The sequence below is a fragment of the Danio rerio genome, chromosome 9 (genome assembly GCF_049306965.1).
Source record: "Danio rerio strain Tuebingen ecotype United States chromosome 9, GRCz12tu, whole genome shotgun sequence".
Lineage (NCBI taxonomy): Eukaryota > Metazoa > Chordata > Actinopteri > Cypriniformes > Danionidae > Danio > Danio rerio.
In genome coordinates this window covers 50646980-50670000 of record NC_133184.1, presented here as the reverse complement: position 1 = coordinate 50670000, position 23021 = coordinate 50646980, and the positions used below count along the sequence as shown (strand labels likewise).

At 34.8% G+C, this 23021-nt stretch overlaps 2 protein-coding genes and 1 long non-coding RNA gene across 7 annotated transcripts in view; all 3 read right to left on the bottom strand.

The window, feature by feature from the left end:
• Positions 1-5640, bottom strand: part of spc25 (SPC25 component of NDC80 kinetochore complex) — a 12540-nt gene extending 6900 nt beyond the window's left edge. For 2 of the 3 annotated variants that reach the window (XR_012384846.1, XR_012384847.1), the window contains exons 1-4: positions 5548-5640; positions 3152-3308; positions 464-529; positions 1-369 (exon numbers count right to left, since the gene is read on the bottom strand). The exon at positions 1-369 is cut by the window's left edge. Coding sequence is in view for 1 of the 3 variants with exons in the window: in NM_001123057.1 (NP_001116529.1) it covers positions 223-369; positions 464-529; positions 3152-3302 (364 nt within the window). In the remaining 2 variants the exon portion in view is untranslated. 3 annotated transcript variants of the gene reach the window in all.
• The window catches only part of LOC141374964 (uncharacterized), a 124118-nt gene that overhangs the window by 15949 nt on the left and 85148 nt on the right, over positions 1-23021 (bottom strand). The window lies entirely within an intron of this gene.
• The window catches only part of abcb11a (ATP-binding cassette, sub-family B (MDR/TAP), member 11a), a 65287-nt gene continuing 50094 nt past the window's right edge, over positions 7829-23021 (bottom strand). For both annotated transcript variants that reach the window (XM_073913209.1, XM_009304974.5), the window contains 7 exons: positions 22614-22817; positions 20435-20676; positions 17669-17825; positions 15689-15886; positions 14946-15152; positions 12147-12293; positions 7829-9108 (listed from right to left, as the gene is read on the bottom strand). In XM_073913209.1, the coding sequence (XP_073769310.1) occupies positions 8908-9108; positions 12147-12293; positions 14946-15152; positions 15689-15886; positions 17669-17825; positions 20435-20676; positions 22614-22817 (1356 nt within the window). In that variant the 3' untranslated portion in view covers positions 7829-8907. The remainder of the gene's footprint in view (positions 9109-12146; positions 12294-14945; positions 15153-15688; positions 15887-17668; positions 17826-20434; positions 20677-22613; positions 22818-23021) is intronic.

Genomic DNA, 23021 nt, shown 5'->3' with positions numbered 1-23021 from the left:
TTATTCAAGTCAACACTAAAAGAAATAAGACTTTCTTCAGAAGAAAAGTATAATAGGAAATACTCGTTTCCTATTATCCTCTGTTAAACATTTCCTCTGTTAAACATCACTGGGGACATATTTGAGACATGAGGGCTAATCATTTTGTCTTCATCAATGGCTTTTTAAATATATAATAGCAATTGCACATCAACCTCTGAGAGGAAAGATAGTTCTACACACATTCCCTGTTTTTGGCCTGATCCTTCTTGAGCTTCTCAATTCTCTGAAACAGGAGCGCTTTGTGATGCTCCTTGTCTTCAATCCCCGACACAATCTCAACATGTTCAGCAGACTTCTCTCTCAGTAAAGACGAGTTCTCCTTCAATTCTAATTTAAAAACACATTTAAGTAAGGTGGTGGTTATTTAAGATGCACACATATTATATATTTCTATTATATTATATACAAGTCAATTTCTTACCTTGTTTGTTTTTTTGTATCATGTCAAACATGGTTTCATCCTCTTTGCATTTCTTAAAGCATGTATCTGTGTAGAGAGAGAGAGAGTTTTAAATGTATTGCCATATCAGCTTCTCTGGCTATTCTCATGGCAAAATGTAAAAAATAAATAAATAAAATAAAAATATTTTATTAAAACATTTTATAAATATCACTTTTTATTATGGCTGCCAATATATCATTTCAGCATCGATATCTCAATCTGTGCAAATTATTTATACAATGAAGACTATGCCGTGTTATTTTTCATTATTATTGAATTTCTGTACTATAATACTGTTAGACTTATAAAATGCTGTTCTATTTTCATCTGTGCTTTAATTAATTTAATTTTGTAAACATTTTTTTTTTATAAATGTGCACATTTTATGTAGATGTATTCCCCTACAAAACCAGGCCAAATCAACATAAAATTAGGAATTCTTACCAATTAGTTATCTTAAGTAATTATTTTCATATTGCAATATATATTGCAAAAAATATTGCAATGTTAGTTTTTTTCCAATATCATGCAGCCCTACTTTTTATATTAATAAAAGAATTATAACAATAAAAAGACATCAACAGCAATACAAATTATACAAGATAAAATACAACAATAATAATAAAAGATAAAAATGTAAAACAGTTTAAGGTTTACTTTTGATTCAAATGGTACACGTATTTGTGTAGTAAAGAAGATTAAATGCATAAATGCAGTAAACTTTCTATTTTACACAGTATATCCTGGTGTTATAAAATAAAGGAGCAATGTGGGTATTGTTTTTTTGTTGTTGCCACTTCTGGCATCAGGTGAAATAAACAATATATTAAAACTTCTAATTTAATAATATATATAAATGAGATATTTCAAAGCAATATTTGTGCATATACATTAGTCAGTACTGAAGCCAAATCTGGAGCTAATCTAACAAAAAATCTTAAGATAACGGTCCGAACATAAGTACACCAAAATTTATATGTTAGGGAAAAAAATAAAACGTGTAACAAACTGCTGGCCTACGGGCCATTTGGCACACACGCGCACAGTTGAAGTCAGAATTATTAGCCCCCCTATTTTTTCCTCTGTTTAGCGGAGAGCAGATTTTTTTTCAACACATTTTTAAACATAATAGTTTTATGAAGTCATTTCTAATAAATGATTTATTTTATCTTTGCCATGATGACAGTAAATAATATTTGACCAGATCTTTTTCAAGACACTTCTATACAGCCTAAAGTGACATTTAAAGGCTTAACTAGGTTAATTAGGTTAACTAGGCAGGTTAGGGTAATTAGGCAAGTTGCTGTATAACAATGTTTTTTTTTTTCTGTAGACTATCCAAAAATATATAGTTTAAAGGGGCTAATAATTTTGACTTTAAAATGTTTTTTTTTTTTTAAATTTAAAACTACTTTAATTCTAGCCAAAATAAAACAAATAAAACTTTCTCTAGAAGAAAAAATATTATCAAACATACAGTACTGTGAAAATTTCCTTGCTTTGTTAAACATCATTTGGGGAATATTAAAAAAAGAAGAAAAAAAAACAAACAAAAAAAAAAAACAAAGGGGGCTAAGACGCCTGATATAAAAGAAACATTTTAAAAATAGTAAAATGAATAAACAAAAATATCTCAAATTTAGTTGAAATTTTGTAATTTGTATTTTTTTGTAATATTTTGCTTGAATTTAAATGTATTATCTTTTTTTTTGAAAGATGTTTGGTTTTGTAATTTTCAAAATGGTGTACTCGTTTATGCTGAGCACTGCTTTATATATATATATATATATACAAAAAAAAAAATATATATATATATATGAAAAAGTCTGCGAGTTTACAGCACACAACATACTTTGTAGAAAATCTGTGAATTAAACTGCACAACCTTAAAGACACGATCCTCATCAAAAGGATAAGAGTCGGCTCACTATAAAACAAAAAGAACTGATTTCATTTTATTTGACATTTTTGCATTTGTGATGAAAAAGCTTTGTTATGGATGTGACATCTCTCTGTTATGGATGTGAAGGATGTGAAATTGCCACTTGTGTGACTTTAGTAAATTAAAAAAAATGGTTGACATTGACAGAAACAGTTTTGAGTATTTTTAAAGCACTGTAAAATACAAAAAAATGAAGAAATGGTTTTGCATTTTTGGCGAATAAGTAATTTTTTTATAGCAAGGTTGACATTTGCATGAAATCGCTAATATATATAAAATACTTTTTTATCATTAATATAGCAAAGAGCTAATCATCATGATACTACATTTAATTTTGCTTTAAACAACTGAAAATATCTAGCTGGCAAATGTGTAAAATCCTGCACTCTAAAGAAAATCAAAACATAAAATCCCAATGAATATGTTGGAGCTGCACTGTGATCCTTAAATGGTCTTTTAATAATTATTGTTCTAAACATGCCTAACAAGATTGCTTGCTAAATAAACTGTTGTCACTTTAAGACATTTTAGTGAAGTTTTTAGTAAACCATGATGAAACATTGCTTGCAAAAACATTATGAAAACACAAACACGATGAAAATTCCTTCTATACAGTATAACACTTTCATTAAACCCAGAGTGATGACTATAGTATTAGTGTTATAACAGTATATGTACTGTATTGCATATGCACTTGTGAAGCATTTTTCCAGCATTTCTCTCACCCAGGACAGATTTCTTGTACTGCCTGTGTTCCTGACAGAGCTCCGTGTCATTGAGCACTTCTCCCATGGCCTGATCCAGCATTTTGGCCCTGATCTCCTCCAGTTTGCTGTTGAACTGCTCCACTACATTATATTCTCTGACAGATGCCATGATGAGCTGCAAAACCAAACCAGCAAGACAGTGACAATTACTTACAATAGACCGACTGGGAATTCTATTTATTTTGTTGCTTTAATTACTTGCATCTGCCTAATGATACTGGCAAGACACTACAGCGCAACAGTTATTTATTTACTTATGTTTTAAAGAGGACCAATTATGTAAAAATCACAGTTTAAACACAGTTGTGCGGTAACAGTCTATGAATATAAGGGCCATTCTTCAACTACAGGCACGTTTAGCCTTGTGAAGTTGAGTAAAAAAAAAAAAAAACTTGTTCAAAATTAACGTAACTTAAGTTTAAACAATTTGTCTAGTTTTAAGAACTGTAAGAGGACAAACTTAGCTTAACTTAACTGAAACTTTTTTCCATTGTGAACTGAATAAATGTCAATTCCACCACATCTCAATATACAGCTTATTTCAAAATGAAATACATTATGGCAGTCAAACATTGTCGAAGATCTTTTTTTTAATCTAGTTTAACCAATCTTTCCACAATATATATAATAATTATGCATTTGTCAATCAAATTAATTAGTTGTATGCTGAATTGTACACCTGTCACACTCTAAAATGTAATATTAATTTGGTTAAGAGTTTATTAGGCCATAAATAAACAAATAAATAGAGCATGAACATACATTGTGAATACACTTTTAATGTGTGATGACAACTTTTTCAATATTTTTTTTTATTGTGTGTGGTGATGGAAACGACAGTGACATTTCAACAGTTTATTGTGAAAAAATTAAAAATAGCTTCAGCGATTAGCTTTGAATTGATACTAGCCTTTCATGTATAAAAAAACACTCTTATTAACCTTAATTTTGTTTGGTTTTTAAAAACACCTTTGAAGGTACAACATGTTTGGAAATGACGTAGAATAAATGTATTTCCTTATCCAGCATTATTTACTGTGATTTTTCTTCAAGTGTGTGAAAATTTTAAATCCCACCATCTTGAACATGTTCTCAGGTGACACCATTCATTTTCACAGACACCACCTAAATAATTTTTCACACAAACATCTAAACATCATTACAGTGTTGTGGTGGAAATAACACTGATACGGTGTGACAGCTATATTTTGTATAAAAACTATTATTGATAATAGTCTCTCATTAATAATTATGAAATATTTAACTTATTTCACTGGTGCTTAATTAAGACACATTAATAGATACCAGATAAATAATATTTTAAAATGTTATTTTCATTGTTAAAGTTTAAAACTCCGGGTGTGCGACAGGGTGAAAACAGTGATTTTGACACCTAAAATGAGGTTGAATAATATGAAAAATATATTAGAAAGCTAGTACATTTTTTACAAGTAGGTTTTATTGTTAGTTTGACAAAGAAAGAGACATTTGAACCAAATTATATATATATATATATATATATATATATATATATATATATATATATATATATATATATATATATATATATATATATTAGGATATATAATCATTTGGATATATAATCAAAGGACATAAAAGTGCCATAGTTGAAGAATTACCCATAAACAATTTCTAATGGTTATAATTGATACATTGTATTTTTTTTAGAACCACACTTGATAAAAACAGTCTGCAGAAACACTTTGATCAACTTTCTCCCTTTGTACGTGTCATCAGGTTTTGCAGTTGGCACATAATGTGTATACGGCTTATTATTACACATTATCTACTCTAGTCTACTGTAATACAACAACATAGTAGTATACATAGAAAATACAACATTATAGGTTTTAACAATACTCATGTAACGTAATAACGAAAACAGTACAAAATTGAGGTAATGTTGGATTTATATTCGCACATTCGCTAATTTTAAGGGCTCCTATATTGTTTACCACGCTAATTCGGTCTGAAACCGTCTGAAACCACATGTAAATACGACTTGAAAACAACATTAGCACTGTTTAATTGACTGTATTGTCAAACAGCGTTTTACTTTAATAGTATTTGGCTGCTGATATTATTTTAACTATTTACTTTCTGAAATGATATTATTAAGGATAAAGTCTGAATGTGTAAACATAACACCAACTTTACCTCAATCAGTATAACGTTACAGTTGCTGTCATTATAACATCATGTAACGTTAAGTCACTGCAGCAGTTATTCGGTGCGATCTGATTTTATTTTCTCTCTTCTTTTTAGCCCTAAAAGCTAGAAAGCACAGCTTTAATGATGTTTTAAGTGTCGTGAAGGACATTGAAACCACTTACCTGTTTTGTGAAGTAAAAATAGTCACAAGTTTGCTCTTGTTGTTTTCAAAAATCGGCGCCTGGATCCTTAGCAGTTACACCGGAAATGGCGTCACACAAGCGCGCCGTCTCATCTACAAAATAGCGGCACGAAAAGATTGTGGTTAAACTATCAAAATAAGACCAAATACGGTTAATTTAGCATTCTGAAGTGTGTATTTATATGAGTATTTAATGATTATGTAGATGATATGTGGTTGTTTATTTCTCCTCATTTTGTAGTAATGCTACGCCATCTGGTGTTTGAGCAGCATTACGTAACGTTATGTTTCCTGAGGGACATTCATATATTAGTAAAACACAAATCGGAGACATGAAGAAACCTTAAAAAAAAAAAAGTTTATATATCACTTTATTAAATGTCGCGAAGTCTAAGTTGATTAACGTTAATGTCTTTAATATTTACCTTACATTTAAGGTAAACCTTTCCTTACATTTACATTGACTACAACTGTTGTCTTTGATAACCTAAAATACAACAAATATGCAGTTTTGAATTTATGGCTAAGACAAAATATAAAATACGATTCTAAATAAAATATAAAATATTAAAATATAAATCACCACCATTATTGGAGTGTTTTCTTCTAATGTTATTCTTTGATGCGATATGTTAAAACAGTCATAGCCTACTTATTATGCAGCCCTTTACTGTTTGCTGTCATGTGGTCTTTCTGCTACAAACTCTCATCTAAAATGTATCAAGCATTTAGTTAAACCAGTTTTAAAAGCATTTTTTTTTGACTTTTCTTTTTAACCAAATACATTTTGTCTCAAAAATTGCCTTATTGGCAGCTTTGTGACTATATAGCACTGTAAAAACGCTGAGTTCCACAAATCCTTCTTGATGTCCCAACACAAATCGATTAAGTTGACCTAATCTTTTTACAAATTTAAGTGGATTGAACATAAAACAGTTAAGTTGTATCCCTAATTTAACTTAAAGGTGCTGTATGTAAGTTTTTTGACTCTTCTAAAGCATAAAATACCATAATATGTTTGCAGATAATTAAGAAATAGTGAACATTCTTGTTTATCTGAAAATCAACGCTGGAGTCAGATATTCTGCTTTTAAAATCTGTTTTCCGTGACAGAACGGCTGTCTTTGTAGTGGAAATTTACCCACCCACTGCTAGTTTAGCCAATTATATTTGAGCACCCGGGTTACGTTGCTGGAAAACAGCGTATTTCATTCATTCCTTCAGTTAGAAAGGCTCTCAAAGTAGGCATCCATGACCGAAATGCGAACTCTGGTGGACAGTAGCAAACTCCGAAATGAGACGCAGATTCAGAGTTCCACATGAGGTTATTAATTAGCAAATAATATAAATATTACCAACGTAAACATTAGGAGAGCAGGTTACATTGTAGCCTAACCCCGTGTCCTAACAACACATTACGTGACAAGATTTGCAGTGATAAGCAATTTGCAAATATGACAGAAATTTTAATACAGCTATTCAGAAGCACAGAATATGCAATCACTCATGAAATGGTAAGGTTTATATTCTACTTAATACATATTAACCCAGTTTAACATTATTAAATGTACATACTGAATCACTGATATGTGTTTAGTGTAAAGTTCAATCTCAAACTGTTTATTTCATTTTCCAGATCTAAGGTGAAATATCTGCTGCTGCTTTCAGTAGTTGGCAATAAAGGTCATGTAAAATGGCCTTCAAACTCACATTATTAGCATTTAACACCGACATAAACAAATGAGGTGTGCTATTCTGTTGTTCAGCTGCAAGAAATAGAAGCCGTTTCTAATATATCAATTCGAGGTGTTGGTTAAGACAAAACTCCTTTTAATATAGAAAATATTCCTTCAATTGCATGCTGTTGCTTTTATATAGAACACGGTTTAAATCACTCACTCTTGTCCTCAATCTGGCAACCTGCGGTTGTGTTTGTTTTGATCAAGGATTGCAATACTTAGTTCAACCACTGGATGTCAGACTTATATACTACACCTTTAAGAATTGTGTTGTTTCAACTCATTTTAAATTAGTAGTTTAAACAAGCAGCAAAAGTCTTTTTTTATGAGTATTGCTCAGAGTCAGGGTTAATTAATCCTAAAATAAAATACATTTATATGATAAAATGTAGATTTTCTAATTTTCTTTTAGTGTACATTGAAGTAACTAAATATAACTAAACTTAAATAAAAATGATCATGAAATGTACACTTAAAAATCTAAATAAAAATATGACCAAAAAAATGACAAAATAAAATTAATTTTCTTTATTTTCAAAATATTTTTCAAAAAAATCCATGTTTATAGGCTCTTACAACGTATAAAATGTCAGAGTAAGTTTTTTTTTACAGTTATACAGTACAAATTTTATACAATACAAAAGTTTTTACAATATCTCATAACTCTGACTTTGCCTTAGCTTGCATCTTAATTCTGACTTTATTTCTAAGAGTTTGCGAGTTTACAGGCTATCGCGTTTCTGTGGAGAAAAAGTCTAAACTGCGAGATTTAAATGTATAATTCTGAGGAAAATAATTAGTTAGTTTTTCTTGCAATAAGCTCACACGCCTGACGAGAACAAAACCTGAACAGTCTGAAGAGCAAACATCAAATATGCAGTATGTGCATTACAAAAGCTAGTAGGTGATCAGTGTTACTCTCACTTCATATAATTTAATTCACAGATCTTTTTTTATGCTTTATAATTTCAGCTAATTTTATGAGCATTCAAAATCAATATGTGCAATATGATCATCAAACCATTTGCAAAGCAACACACACACACACACACACACACACACACAAAGAGCAAACACATAGCACAGCAATGACTGAGCACAAACATATCAGTGTGTTGATATGCTTTCAAAAATAATGTGCAAAACAATTGTCAAACCATTTGCAAAGTGACAAGCACACACACACACACACACACACACGCTCAAACACACAATAATAGCAAACACATGGCACAGCGATGATGACTAAGCACAAACATATCAGTGATTAAGGACATGTTATCAGTGTCATACTATTGCTGCTATAGTTCAAGGCCATCATATCTGCAGCTACTAAGTAGAAAACTGTAGAAGAAGTCAAATCTCCATTACCCTTTAGTCATTTGCTTCATTTCTTTAGGTATAAATTAAACACACACAGTGAAAAATACAGCCAAGGTATAATAAAAGTCCACTTATCAATAAATACACATAAAGGCACACACTTCAACCATTCCTGTGTTATCTCTACATCATCACAGCATCCCGACTAAATCAGATTATCCAGCATTGGCTCTATAAATGGCATGAGTTTGAGGCGGGACAATTTGCTTATCTGAATGTTAACTAATAGGAGCCCCTGTGGTAACCAGTTTATAATATGCGGCTTTCTTGGCCATGAGCTCGTCGTGTGTGCCTTTCTCGATGACCTCGCCCTGTGACATCACTGCGATGATGTCGGCACTCTGGATGGTGGAGAGTCTGTGAGCGATGACGATACACGTGCGTCCCTGACGGGCCTCGTCCAGCGCTGCCTGAACCGTCTGAGGAGAGAACAGCAGACAGACAAATTTAGCTGAGGTCAAAATGATTCGCCCTCCTGTGAATTTATTTTTCAATTCGATTCAATTCAATTCAATTCAATTCAATTCAGCTTTATTTGTATAGTGCTTTTACAATGTAGATTGTGTAAAAGCAGCTTCACGTACATGGTCATAGTAACTGGAAGTATTCAAATATCTCCCAAATGATGTTTAACAGAGCAATTTTCACAGTATTTCTTATAGGGATTGATCGGCCGGTGATAGGTATCGGCCAATAATCACATTTCATGACTCGATCGGTACTCGCTAATCTCGGCGATCTCATGACCCGATTGTTTGCTTATGAGTTTACTAGCAGAGGTACGGCGGCCGGGAAGTGCAAAACAACATTACAAAGTGTGAAACGCTTTTACGAAACTCGAGACAAATTTACATTTTGAAAAACATTTTTACTCATCAAAAGACACAATTTTATAGGAAAAACAATTTTACCAAGGACGAAACAAATTTACATTTTAGAAAAAAAAATAACAAGATGCAAAACACTTTTACCAGTCCAGAAACAAATGTACAATAACAGATTCTTTACGGAAAGAGAATGTACCACACAATGGAACTGACGCTGTGAAAAGTGTTGTTGCCGTTGGTGGTGAGTGTGGTAAATTCGTGTTGTAGAGTGCAGTGCATCTGGAAAGTATTCATAGCACTTGACTTTTTACACATTTTTTATGTTACAGTCTTATTCCAAAATGGATCAAATTCATTTATTTCCTCAACATCCTCCACACAAATAATGACAATGTGAAAAAAAGAGTTTTTGAAAATGTTGCAAATTTATTAAAAATAAAAAACCCTGAGGAAAAAAATAATAATAATAAAAATCGCATGTACAGAAGTATTGACAGCCTTTGCCGTAAAGCTCTAAATTGAGCTCAGGTACATTCTGTTTCTATTGATCATTCTTGAAATCTTTCAGCAGCTTAATTGGAGTTCCCCTGTGGTATACTCAGTTAATTGGATATGACTTGAAAAGGCGTACACCTGTCTATATAAGGGCCCAGGGTTGACAGTGCATGTCAAAGCACAAACCAAGCATGAAGACAAAGGAATTGTCTGTAGACCTCTGAGACAGGATTGTCATGAGCACAAGGCTGGGAAAGGTTACAGAAAAATTTCTGCTGCTCTGAAAGTTCCAATGAGCACAGTGGCCCCCATCATTCGCAAGTGGAAGATGTTTGGAACTACCAGGACTTTTCCAAGAGCTGGCCGGTCATTTAACTGAGTGATTATGGGAGAAAACCCTTAATCAGAGAGGTATTCAATAACCTGATGATCACTCTTTCTGATCAGTTTCAATCTTCTGTGGAGAGAGGAGAAGCTTACAGTAGGACAACCATCTGTGCAGAAATCCACCAATCAGGCCTGTATGGTAGAGTGGCCAAACAGAAGCCAATCAGCATCTGAAGGACTCTCGGACCATAAGAAACAAAATTCTCTGGTCTGATGAGACTAAAATTGAACTCTTTGGAGTGAATGCCAGGCATTACGTTTGGAGAAAACCAGGCACCACTCATCACCAGGCTAAAACCATCCCTACAATGAAGCATGGTGGTGGCAGCATCATGCTGTCGGGATGTTTTTCAGCAGCAGGAAAGATGAATGCAGCAATGTACAGAAACATCCTGAATGAAAACCTGCTTCAGAGTGCTCTTGACCTCAGACTGGGGCGACGGGTCATTTACCAACAGGACAATGACCCAAAGCACAAAGCCAAAATATCAATGAAGTGGCTTCACAACAACTTGGTCAATGTCATTGAGTGGCCCAGCCAGAGCCTAGACCTAAATCCCATTGAACATCTGTGGAGAGATCTGAAAATGGCTGTACACCGTCGCTTCCCATCCAACCTGATAGAGCTTGAGAGGTCCTGCAAAGAGGAATGGGCAAAAATTCCCAAAGACAGGTGTACCAAGCTTGTGGCATCTTATTCAACAAGACTTGAGGCTGTAATTGCTGCCAAAGGTGCATCAACAAAATATTGAGCAAAGGCTGTGAATACTTCTGTACATGTGATTTTTTTTTTAGAGTTTTTATTTTTAATAAATTTGCAACAATTTCAAAAACTCTTTGTTCACATTGTCTTTATGGGGTATTGCGAGTAGAATGTTGAGAAAATAAATTAATTTTAATCCATTTTGGAATAAGGCTGTAACAAAAAAAAATGTGGAACAAGTGAAGCGCTATTAATACTTTCAGGCTGCACTGTAAATCTTCTAAATGCAAATTTGGTCACTGTTTTGGAGAACACTAGACTATAATGATACAAACTTACTGATACTAATTCATTCATTAATTTTTTTCGGCTTAGTCCCTTTATTAATCCGTGGTCGCCACAGTGGAACGAACCGCCAACTTATCCAGCATATTTTTACACAGCGGATGCCCTTCAAGTTGCAACCCATCTATGGGAAACATCCAGAGTGTGAATATACTCATTCACTACGAACAATTTAGCCTACCCAATTCACCTGTACCACATGTCATTGGACTGTGGGGGAAACCGGAGCATACGGAGGAAAAACTGTGCCACTTACTGATACTAATATCTAAAAAAAATATATTTTAATTTCACAGGACTTAAGCCTTTATAGGACAATCATTGAAAAAGACCCTGATGTGTTACTGGGGTTGATTATTAAAAAATTAATAAAAATGTCAGAATTATGGGATGGTAATTCCGAGTTTATACCAAGCAATTGTGATGACATTCTGAGAAGACAAATCTGAATTTGAAAAAGTACAATTAAAATTGTGAGAAAGAAAATAAGATCAGATCAAAAATTTTTATTTACTTTTTTCAACTTGTATACAATTTTGCATCTGACACTCCTACAATTGCAAATGAAACAAGATCACCTGTCCTTTAGAACCCAAAAGAAGGTTTGCACGTGTACAAACTATGGATCTGGTCTCATGTTTGCAGGAAATTAAACTCTGGATTATAAACACATTTGCATTCACCCTGGATATTGTTTTACCTTTTCGCTTTCAGTATCGAGTGCAGACGTGGCCTCATCCAGCAGCAGGATTTTGGGGTTTCTGACGATGGCTCGGGCAATCGCTATTCGCTGTTTCTGTCCACGAGACAGCTGAGAGCCCTGAGCACCAACCTGAGTCTCGTATTTCTGGAAAACACAGAGTTAAGCAGTGATTCGACAACTCAACCATACTCAACTCTGAAAAGCGTGAAGTTATCATTATGGTGGCTTGAGAAACTCAACATACTGTTATACTACATAAGCTTATTCTTCTTCTTCCGTCTTCTTAGACTATTTTAAGAACGCATCTCCTCCTAGAATGTTCATTCAACATCCACCAAACTAACCTCAAACCTCCAAACTATACTGACTCGGGTTGGTATATCTTTTCCAACTGATCCGACTTGCGGTTTTCCCAAAACTGACCCTGCAAATCTGGAAAAGTCCCATTGACTTAACATTGGACCAAACTTGGTGACCTCATAACTTTGCGCCAGACTGTCATACAGACTTAAGGTTGGGCTCATTTAACTCAAACTATCAATCACTGATGACCTTTCAACTAGCCACACCCTAGCAACTATGTATGGCAACTGTGCCATAGACTTCCATTATAAAAACTGACATTGACTTTACATTGGGGGGTGGGGGCCATTGTTAAATTTCAATTAATTCATAATGAATTAATTAATTGTAGCCTACCGTTTTCACTACCTGACCCACATGGTCTTTGCTTTACCCATAACCAAACCATAAATAAATAAAGTTACAAACAACTGACCACCTGTCAATCACTTTTTTTTTGCGGGACTCTACGGCTTTTCTACGGCGGTTCTAATGGCTTTTCCCACGGCTGGTGGAGGAGACGAGAGTTCGGTTGGAGTTCACTGTAGTGCATACATTTTCATTGTTTTCACTGCAAAATCCTCACCGTGTGCACAGATTTAGGAGACATTTATGCAGAATGCATCTTTGCACCTAAAAACACCAAACGCAGCACTTCGGAGCAGATAAACAGTTGTTATGAGAACTTGATGAAGTAAAAAGCCTACAATGCTTGCCCCACCTTTGTGCTCTTCTTATTGGCCCACTGCTCTAACTGAACTCGAATGGTTTGGTTAATATTCGAATTGGTTAATATCAGCTGTCAATCACTCAGTCAATGCCTTCTGCTTTCAGATGACAGGAGCTACAACCGCGAAAATGTGAAGCGATGAAGATGAGAGAATGAAAATAACACTGACAGATTTACCTACAGTTACTAATAACGACACATCTTATTAGTGATCATGTGCTGAATGCTAATCTACCATTTACACTTTTCCAAGAGTGGATAACAGTGGCTTCAAGTCCGCTATGAAAATGACTAAAGCCATTCACTGTAAAGTCTGTGGGACGGGGTTTGCAGGTAACAGCATTTGCCACTGAATCTACACATTTTAAGCGTGAGAGGTAATCCTCACGATGCTGTCAGCTGTGCAAGCGGTAGCTGTATGTAACATTTAACACAGCTCATGAAAAGACTGTTATTGCTATTAAGATGACATGCAAATAAGTTATACATCAATATAAATGTGGGGTGGGGCGATGGATCACGATGCCGGCTCAGCATCGTGAAGTTTGTCGGCCATTGGTGATGGACGATGGCATCGTCTATCGACACAACCCTAACCGTACGTTCACACCGAAAGCAGCGAGAGCGTCAAAGTAGCCGGAAGTCATTCATTTTCAATGAGAGCTGGCAGCGATAAGCGGCGAGGAGGAGCGCGACGCGTCTTCTCTGCCGTGGGCGTCGAGGAGAGTTGAAATCAAGTCAACTTGGTTATGACGTGGTTCGGCGGCAAGCAATCAGAATGAAAACGTCCACCGCTTGATAGGAGTTCAGAGAACACAGACCTGTAAACTTTGGTTCAGACCACAGTTGTTCCCAAGGGTTTGATGATTGCGGTCGCCGGATTTCCAAATATTTACAATGTTTTCTTAAAGGAACATTCATTAAATAACTTACTGGCGAGTTACTGATGTTCATTAATATTATATAAATTTATCTTTAAAAAGTGGGAATCTCACGCGACGTGACAGTACAAAACAGTATAGCTGCTTCAGGACATTTCAGACATATGGACACATATATACGAGATCAATGTAGTGAGTTTTGACTCTCTCGCCGCCGGAGCTGAATGCAGACAGCGTTGTCACCAGAGCGGCCAGAGCGACCTTGGACGCTCTTGCTGCTTTCGGTGTGAACGTACGATAATAGTCAGAGACCTGTTTTCCTTAGCTCCCCTACCGATCTACTTGATTTTTGTTAATGTTTTGTCTCTTTTAAAAACATTTGATTTATGAAAATTACAGAGTGTTGACGGGACGTCAATTTATTAATTCAAGTGCCTGTGTCTTTTCATGTGTTCGGCTCAAACCTTGATTGTTGTTATTATTCGAGCCAGTTTTGATTTTTGGGCCGTAACACCAGGAAAAAAAAAAAAAAAAAAACATGACGTGTTCAATACTTATTTTCCCTGCTGTAGAGCTAAAAATGAACTTTTGTTAAAAGTTGTGAGTGATTGGTTGGGCGTCAGACAAATTTGGGTATCTTGACATTGACATATAAAAATTAAGAGCTGTTTAAAATGATTTAAGACCTAAAACACAATATTTCAGTGAATTTAAGACTTTTAAATGCCTACAATTTTGTTTTTGAAACACTTATTAAGACCCTGCGGACACCCTGTTACTGCTATATTCAAATCTGCTTATCGTATAGTGACAGTGATAAATCAACAGTAATGCATAACTTACATCAGGAAGCGTCATCACAAAGTCATGCAGATAAGCCTTCTTAGCAGCGTCTATAATCTCCTCCATGCTCACGGTTCGAGAGTTATCTCCATACTGGATATTCTCTGCGATACTGCAGTCGAACAGCACGGGCTCCTGGGATACAATACCAATCTGAGACCTCAGGAAGGGAACGCTGATGCTGTCGGACGGGCGTCCATCAATCAGCTACAGCAAGAAGAGAATCACTGTTCATTTTGTGCTTTGCAATCATTCGTAGTATTGGGATTTATTTTGGAAAGACATTTGGATAACATTTATTAGCTGTGGTTTATTGGGTTCTTTTCCTTTAGCAAAAATGCAAGGATTAATTTAATGCAGCAATAGATATTACTGCATTAAATCATTTTTGTTACACCAAAACAATTCAGAACAGTCCATGAGCTCATTAAAATACAGCGCATCCGGAGAGTACAAAATACTGTATAAAGCAGGGGTCACCAGTCTTGGTCCTGGAGGGCCGGTGTTCCTGCAGGGTTTAGCTCCAACTTGCCTCAACACACCTGCCTGGATGTTTCAAGTATACCTAGAAAGATCTTCATTAGCTTGTTCAAGTGTGTTTGATTAGGGTTGGAGCTAAAATCTGCAGGACACCGGTCCGCCAGGAACATGTTTGGTGACCCCTGCTATAAAGCATTAATTTAAAAGTAAGATGGGTAAGATGGTTAGGGTGCATCAATCATGCAGTAAATGTGGTTTCATACCACTTGTCCCTCATCGGGGTCGTAGAATCGTTCCAGTAGCTGAACACTGGTGCTCTTTCCACAGCCACTGCTACCCACAAAAGCCAGAGTCTGTCCTGGATGAACCGACACCACCAGACCCCTCAGAACCTGTACGTCTGGCCGGCTGGGATACGTGAACCTGCACCCTTTGAATTCCACTTTGCCCTTAAAGTCATTCTGGTATGAAAAGAATGAAAACCAATATGTTATTTTATAAGATACATAACAATCTGAAACTGAATAACATTAAAATAAACATATACAAGTTTAAATTTAAAATACAATAACATTTTAAAACACTTAATAAAACAAAACAAAATAAACCTGATTTAACATTTAAAAAGACAACAATCAAACAAAAACACTTAATAACTAAACAAATATTAAAATATTTTAAAATATCCAATAATAAAATATTATTAAGCTATTAAACTATAAAAATACATTTCTGATTTAAGATTTAAAAAGTATCAAAAACAAAACTAAACAACTCAAATAATAAATATATAAAATACTGATATTTAACGTCAAAATAAAGTAAAATAAAACAAAATAACTTTGCACTGGAAATTTGTATGTGTTACGATCACCAGTGATCTAATTCGTACAGATCACTGGAGAACTACAGATCTGTTACTGAACTGGACTACAAATAACATCATGCACTTCACACCAGTTCCTCATTCCCTTGTTTACACACTCATAGCTGCTAACTCATCACAGACTGATTAGCTGGACTTTACATTTACCCCTCACAGACACACACACACACACTGCGGAGTCTTGTTTATCATTGTTAAGCAATTCTATGAGTATTTCCCTGTTTATTCTGCTGTGTGTTTTGACCTTTTTCTAGTGATGGTGATATGAAGCTTTCGGATCCAGTGAACCTCTGCTGGTTAAAGTGTGGGAATGCACTGTGTTGCAAAAATGTCAAATGTTCACAACTGACCAACTCATTCATGTAGTAATACAACAATAGTAATATAAACAAATAACTCAATTACTGTAGTCTATTACACATAAGTTATGTTACATTATACCACCGATGACTAGTGAAATCCAAGATATTCAAAAGTTTTTACAATTATCACATTCCAACTGGTCCTTCACCCATCGCCTCGTTCCAAGCGGGGATTGAACCGGCGATTCTTGCATGTGAGGTGAATGCTCTAACGAGGAGGCTATGGGAGTGTGGCTTTCAGGACCACACGAACCAGCTGTCCTCTGTTACACTCTACACCACAATATGCAGTGGCCTTCGTTAAAAATAGTTGTAAATAATACAATAATACACTTTAGAATGGTTCAAAACCTTTTTACTATAAATGACTATTGCATTTTAGTTAAATTACTGGTGCGTGGGACTAGTGCAGTGCTTTGAAATAATTGATGCCTAATCTCTCGCTATACACTTTACTAATCCACGAGGGTGTTTAAATCTTTGAATCAAAATTTGTGGGTAAAAGCGAAAATAAAGCTTCGGACGTTACTGATCACGTGTTGATGACAAAACGAATCAAGCTCCGGCACACTGCTTCCCTGCGAAATGTATCAATTTTTTAATACATGTTTCAAAGCCTCTGTGCACAACATCACATCACTACCTTTGCCTGGTATCCTGTTTATTATTCCTTTGCTGCCTGTTCTGAATATTTGCCTGTTTATAATGACACTCTTTGGATTTCCTTAATGTTCCTGTTATGACATACGCCTGTTTGACTAAACTTGAAATAAACTGCACGTCGATCCTTCATCTCTGTTGTCCAGTGTTTTACGTTACAGCATGAAAAAATTACATTTTTTAAATTACACAGCCCCAGTGAATGAAAAATGATGATGTTGATGGTTTGTTTGTCTATAGAATGGTCTAGATTTACCAGCAAGGGATAAAATGGGCAAGGCTAACTAGCCAAAAGAAGCTGAACATTGGGATGAAAGAAAAACAAGCTTTCTTACCCAGCTTTGTCCTTCTGTTTTGCTGACATTAATTTTGGGAACCCTGTCCAACAGCTGGAAAAGCTGTGCAGCGGAGATCTTCGCTTTCGCATAGTCTGGTGTGAAAGATGAAGCTCTGCCAAGTGCAGTGGCGCTGGTCACCAGAGCAGAAATCACTCTGAGGAAGAAACATCTATTTTTACATCTGTTATACGACTTGACCACATGTAGTGTCAAAATATTTCCTAAATGATGTTTAATTATGCAAAGAAATTTTCACAGTATTTCCTATCATATTTTTTTCTTCTGGAGAAAGGCTTATTTGTTTTATTTCAGCTAGAATAAAAGCAGTTTATTTTTTATAACTATTTTATGGTCAGTATTATCAGCCCCCTTAAGCAATATGTTTTTGATTGTCAACAGAACAAACCATCGTTATACAACGACTTGCCCAATTACCCTAACTTACCCTAATTAATCTAGTTAAGCCTCTAAATGTCCCTTTAAGTTGAATACTTGTCTCTTGAAAAATATCTAGTAAAATATTATGTGCTGTCATCATTACAAAAACTAAATAAATCAGTTATTAGAAACTAGTTTTAGTTTATTAAAACTATAAAGAGTAATGTCCGGATTATTGTCAGCTGTTGCAGAAGTTGATGAGCGCAGAGAGTTCTGGGAGTTGTAGTTCATTGAGAAGTAATCTCCGATAGAGAAAACCCTGCTGGCAATTACAGCAGACTACAGGAAGTGATCTCCAGCGGAGACAACCCTGCTCACAACGACAATGAAGTCTCATGTTATTTCACATTTAATTGTTCAATTTCTGTAACTGAATACTGTTTCACTAACTGGAAAACCATAAAGCTTTTTGTTTTACTTTTTTCTTTGCTCTATTGTTCCTATTTTTAAATCATGATTCACTTACAAAACCCTTACAAAATCACCATCATCAGTCTGAATTCAAGATTTCCTTCCAAAATAGGGCTATTTAACCATCTGGTGAAACTGTATTCATATCGCAATATTTATTGTAGAAAAACAAATCATCACATTAGCCCAGTCCCAATTATACCCATTAGCCCTTCCTCTTACCCAATTCTATTTAGCTGAAAGGCATAGGGCTAACTGTACGTTCACACTGAAGGCGACGAGTGCGTCAAAGTAGCCGGAAGTCATTCATTTTCAATGGAGTCGGCAGCGATAAGTGGCGAGGAGCAGCGCCGTGCATCTTTGCCGGTGGTGTGGGCGTCGAGGAGAGTTGAAATCAAGTCAACTTTATGGTAATGAGCTATGGTGCGGTTCAGCGGCAAGCAATCAGATTGTAGAAGTCCAGCGCTTGAGAAGAGTCCAGAGAACACAGTCACTGTGAACTTCTCACAGCGATAAACATTAAAAAAGTTACTGCTGACTGTTACTGATGTGCATCAATGTTATACATACATATATATATATATATATATATATATATATATATATATATATATATATATATATATATATATATATATATATATATATATATATACACACACACATATATATATATATATATATATATATATATATATATATATATATATATATATATATATATATATATATACATACATATATACATACATACATATATATATATATATATATATATACGTATATACATACATACATATATATATATATATATATATATATGTATATATATATATTTTTTTTTTTTTCTTTAAAAAAGGGGGAATCTCATGGAACAATACAAAACAGTATTGCTGCTTCAGAATATTTCAGACATATGGACACATTGGATAATTAAGTGGAGCAAAGCCACACCACATGCAACTTGATCTTCCGTAGTTAAATAAATTTGATAATAGGTTTGCAACATTTTCACGTTAGAAAGCATGTTTTATGCGGGAATGTAACTGATATAATATGCTGCAACGGCTCCTTCAAATACGAGATCAATGTATCAAATTTTGATGCTCTCGCTGTCAGAGCTGAAGGCAGACAGCGTTGTCGCCAGGGCGGCCAGAGCGACCTTTTACACTCTCGGTATGAACGCACAGTAAGGGGAAGGGGTAGATAGCCCTTTGAACAAAGATTTTTCAGGATGACACTCAAAATACACCAGAATACACCATCTACAACGGCAGCATAGCTGCACCTGGAAGTAAGGAGATCCACAAATTAGTATTTTTTGTCATTATTACGTATTTTTACAACAAACAAACACATGTTTTACATTTATAAAACATTTACAGATACATTCATGACCGCGGTCGCGTTCGTCATGCTTTAAAAAAAAAAAAAGCTAATAATTTATAATCCCTAATAATAACTCCTGTACAGCAGTCCCACAACAATCTGACACTCAAATACCCTGTCAGAAAAGTCTAGGGGCTGGGAATGGGCTTTTTACAGTGTCTGCTATAATGTTAATGTTATTTTCGTGTGTTTACATAAATAAATATGGCCACTGTGTAAATGCACAGTATAATTACGATCTTACTGCCACATTATATCGTTATGATAACCATAGCAGTCACCATTGTCTGATCTCATATGAAGCAGGAGATCGTGATGACATATGATGACGTGTGCAGGTGCTGTAATGCTGTTCCATTCTTAGGGGTAAATTTTGAAGACCTTTCCCTGCAGACTGGGTTTAAATTGTCAAGGGGAAGGATATAAAAAATAGAATTGGGATTGGGCCAGTGTCTGATTTTTCAATATTGTCCATCCTTACATGCCACAACACATTGCTTGAAAGTTACAGAAAACCACACTTACCTGAACACCATCATGTATTGAAGCCCCTCATGACTGACCAAATAGCCTCCGTATCTAAAGGATGCAGCGTAGGCCATGAAAATGACACAGCGAGCGAATGCGAAACAAATCCCATAAACGTAAGCTTTTTTCTTGGCTGCTTTATACGGAGCCTGAAGCTGCTTTTCAAATTGAGCCACAAAGTGCTTTTCTTTGGCTAAACCGGCGATGGTCCTGATGTTGCTCATAGCTTCACTGGACACCTACATCAACAGAGAGGACCAAAATCTCATTAGACAAGGTTCATGCACATTTACATCGTACAACTAAAATTCTATGACTTCTCCAGGACTTTCAAGACCTAATGTTTCATGTAATGTCTACATATAGGCTGCGTCCGAAACCACATACTTCCATACTATATAGTACGCTAAAATCAGTATGCGAGCCGAGTAGTGTGTCCGAATTCATAGAATTCGAAAATCAGTATGCGAGAAGTACCCGGATGACTTACTATTTCTGGCGAGATTCTAGAGTGTGCATCCCATGCATGCTGCGCTATCCCATGATGCCTCGCGAGCGAATTCATGAATGGGAGTAAAGCGACGCAATTGACGCAGGTAGGTCACGTGACCATGACAAAATGGCGGATGTAGCACGTCCCAATTTCATTCATACTTTTCACATTCATACTGTATATAACATACTTTTCTAACGGCCAGGTAGTACGTTTAAATTCAAATGCAGTACCTACTGAGTAGCAGGCGGTTTCGGACGCAGCCATACACTCACCGGCTACTTTATTAGGTACACCTGTCCAACTGCTCGTTAACGCAAATTTCTTATCAGCCAATCAGATGGCATTAGAATGGGGAAGAAAGGTGATTTAAGTAACTTTGAACGTGGCATGGTTGTTGGTGCCAGATGGGCTGGTCTGAGTATTTCAGAAACTGCTCATCTATTTTGATTTTTTACGCACAACCATCTCAAAGGTTTACAGAAAATGGTCAGAAAAAGAGAAAATATCCAGTGAGCGGCAACTTTAGTGCAAATGATTGATTAAGAATGCAGAAAATAAATAAATAAATAAATACAAAAAAAATAATAATAATGACGTATAAAACTAAATGAATTGATAACAAGCCCAACTGAATCATGATAAAAGCTAAATGTAGACATTATTTCTCCAAGCTTGTAATTTACAAAAATGTTCAAATTAAACAGAAATAAAAATATATTTATAAGATTCAATTAGGCAGTTTCATTTCGCTGTGGCAAGTTCTGATAAATCAGGGACTGAGTTGAAGGAAAACGAATGAATAAACAAATTAATAAAAATAAATATATAAATGAAAAAACAATTGAAATCAAAATAAAACCAAAAATGATAAAATAAAATATTTAAACTCGAAAATAAAATAAATAATGCATAAAATCACTTGTTTAATGTAATAATTTAAACATTTATTAACATATTTAAATGAAACATAATAAAATATAGTGTGATAAATAAAATAAAATATGAAATAAAATAACATTAAATTTAAGAAAAATATTTATGTGAAATAAAATATGAAAACAAATTTTTTTTATAAAAAAATATATACAAAATAAAATAAAATGTTTTTTTATTTTATATTTTAAAAATGTAAAGAAATATATAGTATACACACACACACACACACACACACACACACACACACACACAAATATATATATATATATATATATATACACAACAGTTCTGTCTGGTTCTCGAATCTGATTGGCTAATAGCCATGATATATTTAAGTAATATCAGCACCCGTACAGCCTCTTTACCCTTTGTGTATTACTCCGCCCACATACAACCAGCAAAAAGCAGACACTACAGATCAAAAGTTTTAAAAATGCTTGCTCAGCTGTTCAACTGTCAGCTTATGATTTGAATCCAAGGCGGAAGAAAGTAGTTCCTCATACAAAAGCTTTTTTGAGACACTCCATGTTTGATTTTGTTTTTATATACACAATTATGCAGTCAAACTGTTGTATAAATGCAATATCACACTCGCAGCAGTTCATTATTATATTATTGCTCATATATATTTAATAACAATAAATTAAAACACAACATTTTATTGCTGTTGCATTTTTACACCAGAAAATACATGAATGTTGCATTTGAATGAGTGGATGAAGCTGTATTAAACATGACTTTTACCTGTCCTGCAGCCTCCAGTGCGGTTTTGTCCTCATTAGCGAGTCCTGTCAACATTTTGGACTGAAAGACTCCAGAGAGGCCGATGAGAGGCAGGAAGCAGGTGACCACCAGACTGAGCTTCCAGCTGAAGTAATAGGCAATAATGAAGGAAGCGCCGATGTTGGTCAGAGAGTTGACGATCATGCCAATCTGTGAACCTGTGGCCTTTGAAGAAGAACACATTTCACACAATCAAACCCACACTTCACCTATAAATACAGTAATTGATGTCAATCTTAAAAGGGCATATGATGAATTTTTAATCAGGTTTCAGTCTGCATTATGCATGGCATTTATAGTCTTGTGTAATTAAAATAACGCTTTTTTTAAATGTAAGTATCAGTATTTTAGTCTTAAGAGATATCTATA